This window comes from Chenopodium album, chromosome 27 (genome assembly GCF_948465745.1).
Source record: "Chenopodium album chromosome 27, dcCheAlbu1.1, whole genome shotgun sequence".
NCBI lineage: Eukaryota > Viridiplantae > Streptophyta > Magnoliopsida > Caryophyllales > Amaranthaceae > Chenopodium > Chenopodium album.
The window spans coordinates 4,384,225-4,391,031 of record NC_137860.1 but is presented as its reverse complement, the minus strand read 5'-3'; the positions used below and the strand labels follow the sequence as shown (position 1 = coordinate 4,391,031).

Here is a 6,807-nt window from a genome sequence, read left to right as displayed (position 1 = left end):
TCTTAATCCACACGGCATGATATACAAATCAAGTATGCAAATATTTTAGTTAGACTTTGACATCATTCAAAGAAGGTTGCCCTCTTACTTTTATTATTTTAGAAACATTCAAACACATTATTTCACACACCATTAACCAAAACGACCTACCTATCCAAAATTAATTCAATTTCTAATACCTACAAAAGTAATTCAAAAATGGCACATATCACACGGCAAAATTGTCATATGACATAAAGATCTTTAAGTATGTCACTCTCTCTTCAAAATTTATCAATATTCAAGTATTCAACTGTACATTGTATATTCCCTAATTTTTAGAGGCTTGTTTCTGACATCATATCTATACAATAATAATTCCTCTGTATAAAAAGTATAAAACCCAAGAAAAAAAAAATTGTATTCTTTTCAAAAAATCTAGAAAATTTAAAAATTGAATTTTTTTTTCTCTTTCATCACATGAACCGTCTCCCAAATCCAACCAGAATCCGCCACGTCACCACAATAATATTGTGTCACCCAATCTTATCTTTCTTGTGTCAGAAAAATAATGGGGTGTAGTAAAAAACAGTGATCACAGCTTGTCACAACTCCCTAGAAAAACACTCCAACTGGCTTCCATTATCAAATTTCTCATGCAAATACCCAATATAAATCTTGAAATTCCAAGCTGGCAAACCTGACCCCACCAATGACTTTCTCCCACGTGTCATGTCCTTATTGGTCGGAAACCCTTGACCTATGGTGGGCCAGCTTAGTACTAAGAGTGCGTATCACCTGCCACGTGGCATCCCCTTTTTCGATGCGATCGTTGATAAGGAGGGCCCTACTTACGCTTGGGTCCCTCAGGTTTCTTTGGATGGCCGTGAGGTTGGTCCGGGACACGTGATCGAGGATTGAACCTAGCTTCGCGACGTCGCGCTCCGCCACGGTTAGGGATATGTTGGCCCATGGCACGACGTCTTCGAATGGCAACTTAATGTCATCTGCTATGATCACGGGTACGCACCCAAGTGCAACCGATTCGACTAGGCGTGGACTCCACGGAGCCCACCCTAGGGGACATAAACAAAACACGGACCGTGCAATTTCTGACTGGTAACCGGCGTACCTATGTCTCTTTAGGTAAAACCTCCGGTTATTGTTGAAATTCCGCCAAATGTGGGTCCTTACAGCCCTACAAAAGAACAACACAAACAACATCAATATAAAAGTGGAGTCATTGTTGTAAAAAGAACTTTTTTGGGTCACTATACCACTAATAACATGGTGTTAGGATTTAAAGCACTTGTTCCAATAATAATACCATTATTATTATTCCTATTTCTTAAAGTAATTTTACAATAAGATTCCTTAATAAAGAAGGTAATGTGTAAATTAATCATAATCTTCTATCGATGTGATAAAGACTGTTACATAATGCAAATTGATTTAGATATATCGTATCTTATAAGCTACAACATGTACTATAATGAATTAGCTAATACTCCGTAACCCATTAAATTTTATTTTTGACCAATTCAAATTCAAATGAAGAATGTACGTCTTTCTACTAGACGAAAAACAAGAATAGAACATCATTATCAATAAAACAATACAGTATAGTTTAAGTAGTCATAACTAAGCAAATATGAAACCAAAATCTACCCCGTAATTTTGTCCTAAGTTCAAATAATATTACGGCTTAGCAAAGTCCATAAATGTTTTGTGACATGCAAATACAAGTATAGGACAAGAATCTAATCAAAATTCCAAATTTAAGAAACACAAAGAAAAGGAAAGAAATTAAATAATGTCAATAAATTGGATATATTTAGTAGTGTTCATACTTTTAGCTTGTCAAAGGGGCAAATATTACCAAGAAGTTCATGAAAATTAGTTGTGAAAATTAATAACACATCAACCACTAAATTTAATGGAGTAACTTCTTGTTCGAACACTTGAATGGCAAGCATATAAAGAGGCACAAGGGTAAAATTGGAATTTCAAAAACAAAATTTAAAAAAGAGAGAAAATATATGTACTTGCTGTAAAAGCGACCGCTGACATTCTTAGGATTGACCTCCATTTTACCCCTGAAAAATGCAAAAATATCACGACGACCATCCAACGGCCACCTTTCAGCCGTCGCACGTACACTTTCCGGCGGTATGTACGGCGGCACCACCACACTCTCCGCCGCTTGACACGGGTGTTTGTATTTCACCCCGAACGTTTGTAGGATTATCGAACCTCTTAGTTCTTCCATTATACCATCTTCAATTGCCACATTCTCCTGTAACAACCATAAACAAAATAAATAAGACGATGAGGATTATTATTTTTTTTTTAATTAATTTGAACCCACTTATAAAAAATAATATGAGTCCGGCTGCATGAGCCGGAATAAAACGGTACGAGTATATAAACCAATTCTGGGCTTATAATCGCACATACCATGGTGTGAAAACAGGCGCCGAAGTCGTGGGAAGCGACGAAGATATGGTCGGCTCCGCGGCTTCGGTTCCAAAAAGGGAAGGCGGAGGAGACGTGAGTAACGGCGGAGGAAATGAGGGAGCGAGCATGTCCGATAGCAGGGAAGCCATTAATTGTGCTGAAATTACAAGAAACATAGACAGGAACAAAGAAGAAATCCGCTTGATTTGGGTCAAAAGTTCGAACATTACTTTCTAATAAAGCTCTATGAATAGCAACTTCAGATGCGAACAAATGTTTGGTGCATCTTTCGTTGTTTTGAACCCAATCTTGGTTGTATTTAGCTGGCAATTCGTAGACATAAATCTTGACATCATTAGCGTCCAACGATGAAGAACCCGCGTCTAGCATCTCGGCGAGAGCGCGGGGTTTAGCAGAAGAGGAAGACAATGGTGATGACGATGAAAGCGAGGGAGGTGGTGAATAATGGTTGTGTAAAGAAGGGAAGGAGATAAACAAATAGAAAGAAATGAACAACCAAACAAACCATTTAATTGCTCTGTAAAAGATTATAGAGTTTCTTTTGAAATTATGATTGTTGATGATTTCTTTGTTTCTACCATGTTTGTGATTTGAGTGTAAGAATTTCATCCTAACATAGAAACCTTTTCTTCCTTTGATGGGTATGTTAAAATCCACCATTTTTTTTAAATTAGGAGGCGATTTTTTAGGAATTGGGTGAAATGGGATTTTCTTGGTTTGGTGTTGGGGATCAAGTAGAGAGGAAGGAACAAAGACTAGCTTAGTTTAGAGAGAGGAAAAAAGAAAGAAAGAGAGTTTGTTGGGGGTTCGTTTTTGCTTAAAGATGATGAAATTTTTTTGTAAGTGTAGTTGGGAGAGATGCTTACTACTGTTGTATTGGATTTGGTTGATTTTCTGTTATGCTTTCAATTAATGGTGATGGTATTATTGGTGAACATTTTATTATTCAATTGGGTTGATAGGTTATTAATACTCTCTTCGTCTCTGATTGTTTGTCTCATTGCCATATTTTACTTTACTTGGGGCTTATTTTGATTTACTAAACAGAGCTGAATAGAACTGAATATTTTATGAGAGGAGGAAATTAAGAACTAGACTGAATTGAACTGAACTGAACTTAAGCTGAAGAGAACATGCCCTTAATCTGTATCAACTTTTGGTGCCACAAAATTAATAATAGAGAAATTAGTGGGAGCTAAAGTAACAGAGTAGGCCCTGGTCTTTTGAGCTTCAGATCTACTGAAAGTTGCTCTGTTCTGTTCCACCTTGTTTTGTTCTGCAGAGTATTATAGTATGCTTTGTCCTACTTTCTATTCTGCTATGCTAAGAAGCTCAAAAAAAAATGTTATAGTCTCGTGAAGACATATATGTTATGACTCCTGTGAGACAATCTCTTAAAGTAACGTTATGGTCTCTTGTAAACTTTTATGTTATTAGACAATCTTTTAAGGATGATCTAAAGACAAAATTGGAACAGAGACGGAGACGAAGGGAGTAACTACTCCCTCCTTTTTTTTTTTTTTTTAATTTTATTTGCATTACAAAAGTTTTAAGAAAGTAATAAAATGTTGTGAGTGAGTGAATAAATTATTTTAGTAAAAGTAAGATGGGGACAATGAAGAGAAAGCATGTGAAAGAGGATAAATATTTTTATTACTCCGTATTTAAGTGGGAGCCATGAAAGAAAGAGAAATGATAAAATGCTACACAATTTGAATAGGATTTAAAGTAAGAGAGAGAAATAATAAAATATAGTATGAAGTTACCAAATATAAAAGTGATGCATTTAAAAAAGAAATAAAAACCATAAAAGAAAAGTGATGCTAATATAAAAAATAAAAAAATAAAAAAATAAAATAAAAAAAAAAGCGGAGAAAATATTCATATAATGGAGTAGCTGAGATTAGATTAAGGTACATTAATCCCTCCAAAAAAAATAGATTAAAGTATATAAAGAAGTGAGGATATAATTTTGATTGGCTTTTTTATTTAAGTGGAGATCTTTTGTTGAGTAGAAAAATATTGGACTTTGGAAGAAGTTGGTTAGTTTAGTAGAGAGCTTCGGAAGTGGTTCTTGGAAATTGTGCAAAGCATATTAGTGTTTTTAATAATGACATAGTGTTGTAGTTACAATGACTAAAATGACCTTTATTAGCAAGTTTTGAATTTGTCCGTGATTTGGTCATGTACTGGACCTTCTTTGGCGGCTTTGTCTGTGGACAAGTCGGCCATTAATTAAAAGGGTATAAAAATAAATTTGGTTGTAACTTGTAATTATGGTTAAGTTAATATAATTAGATGATAAGCTTACATTGTCAGAATCTATAACCAAAACAGCTAATATAATGCAAGTACAATGGGGCCTTTGTTGCCTCTTTTGCTGGTCATGTGAGGATTATGAAAGAAGAGGTGCTCAATGCAAATACAGGGGATTAAAGATCAATAAATATGATATTATCCTCTTTTAAAATTGACTTTCCATTATTTTTTCCAAGGCTTGTCAATCTTAAGCTATAGTTTAATATGGGTAATTGTAGGGAATATTTCAAGCACTATAACCCCAAGCTTGAACCCCACTGTGATCATACACTAAAGTATGGTGGCGTTCAAAGGGAAGAAAGCTAGAGCAAAAGAGTCGCCAACAAGTTTTAGGAACTTGTAAACCCAAAAACGATCCAGGAGATCATCAACTCCATAAGGTCTTGAACCAAATAGGGTTCGGGGATGAGGGTACGAATCCAATCTACAAAAGAAAGGACCCGCCCTATAAAATAGGTCTCTACTTTGTTCTGCTCGTATTCATGTGCGCTTTTTGACTAACATGCAAACATTAGGTTAGACCTAAACCTGTTTATCTATGTTGGTTGAATATTAATGCACAAATAATTCTATTATTGGCGATCACTTGTATTAAAATCACATTAGCCTAAACCAAATTATTAATTATCTTATTAAGCGTGATTTCAAATACAAATTCCCTTTAACATGCATAAAAGGCGTGATCAAGCAATGACAATAAATATAAATAATATCAAGCAATATAGTAATAATCATAATCAAAATCATAATAATCATGTTAATAATAAAACTTAAATATAATAGCAGGATCCTAGGCATGGTACTAACAAGATTAATAACAAATCATAGCATGTCACTAAGTATTAAAGATCAAAGCTTTAAACCTAACATGGTACTAACATGATATTAGAAATAATAAGAGGCACCCTAAACATGATACTAGAAAGCAATAATAACATCCTAACATGATACTAGGAATTAATAAATAATAAACATGCTTTCTACATTGAAAGAGAGTAATTAGATTACATACTTTGAAGCCTCGTACCTCTTTCTAATAACAAAATACACGCGTTAGTAAACTTCAATGAAAATAATAAAATCAAAGAATTAAATTATAATCAAATAAAGTTTAAACTAGATTTGGACCAAACCCTCAGAAAATATTAAACCTTGCACGTCTAGGGCGAAGGCAACTTCGAAATTGGCTAGGAGATTCTAAATCTTGTGTATGCGGAATATTGTTTGTGTATGCGGAATATTGTTTGTAAAAAGCTAGCTTAGAAAGAGAGAGGGAAAGAAATCAAGTAATTCTTGATGAGAGTTGATGAATAAAAACAGAGGTCGAGGACCCTATTTATAGGAAAATAGTCCGGAAAATCATAGAATTTGATAAGGACTAAAACTCCACTCTGTCGCTAACAAACCGACCTTGTCGCCAGAAATTCATCTTGTCGCGAGGCGACAAACCTGTCGTTTGGCGACAGAGACAGTTTTTACGGATGTTGTTTTTATCATATCTTTTGATCTAAAAGTCCAAATAAGTCATATAATATGTCGTTGGAAAGCTCTTGAAGTCTACTTTCTAATGAAATTTGAATCAGATTAAAATCTTTTGTAGATAAAAAGATATGGCCGAAATAGTAGGACGGTGTCAGTTTTGGATAGAGTTTCGTATTTCTTTCATATCTTTTTCGTTATAGCTCGGAATTAATATTATAATATATCATTGGAAAGATAATTTTAAGATCTATCCAACCATATAAAGTTTGGATAAAAAATATGAGACACGAAAATAATATCTGATTATCTTTGATCATGTTTAAATTCGAATAGAATTAGGACTTTAAAAAAGGAAAGTTTTTATAAAAAAGGAAAGTTTATATTTAAATCAAATTCTTTGATCTTATCTTTTCAAAAAAGGATAATTAAGATATTTTAGAAACTTATAGAAGATTCTAATCAATCCTAATTAATTTAGGAATAGGATTAAACCTTTGGACCCTCCTCATGATCATTGGGTCGTAGGTAAAATCCGGTTTGGGCCCAATT

The 6,807-nt window shown here is 34.1% G+C and overlaps 1 protein-coding gene across 1 annotated transcript; it reads right to left on the bottom strand.

Annotated features, from left to right (window-relative positions):
• Window positions 1-229: 229 nt before the first annotated feature.
• LOC145620560 (putative glucuronoxylan glucuronosyltransferase F8H) lies at window positions 230-3,348 on the bottom strand. Its single transcript, XM_081675253.1, has 3 exons — window positions 2,437-3,348; window positions 2,025-2,275; window positions 230-1,177 (listed from the first exon to the last, which is right to left on the bottom strand). The coding sequence occupies exons 1-3, from the start codon at window positions 3,115-3,117 to the stop codon at window positions 718-720; spliced, it is 1,392 nt and encodes a 463-aa protein (XP_081531379.1). The 5' UTR covers window positions 3,118-3,348; the 3' UTR covers window positions 230-717.
• Between the last annotated feature and the right edge of the window lie 3,459 nt (window positions 3,349-6,807).

Bases quoted from the DNA above. Each gene is read 5' to 3' on its own strand.
- LOC145620560 (XM_081675253.1), bottom strand. From the start codon at position 3,117: ATGGTGGATTTTAACATACCCATCAAAGGAAGAAAAGGTTTCTATGTT. The intron at 2,276-2,436 runs GTATGTGCGATT...TGGTTGTTACAG, and splicing joins GCGCCTGTTTTCACACCATG to GAGAATGTGGCAATTGAAGA. The intron at 1,178-2,024 runs GTACATATATTT...GTTCTTTTGTAG, and splicing joins AGCGGTCGCTTTTACAGCAA to GGCTGTAAGGACCCACATTT.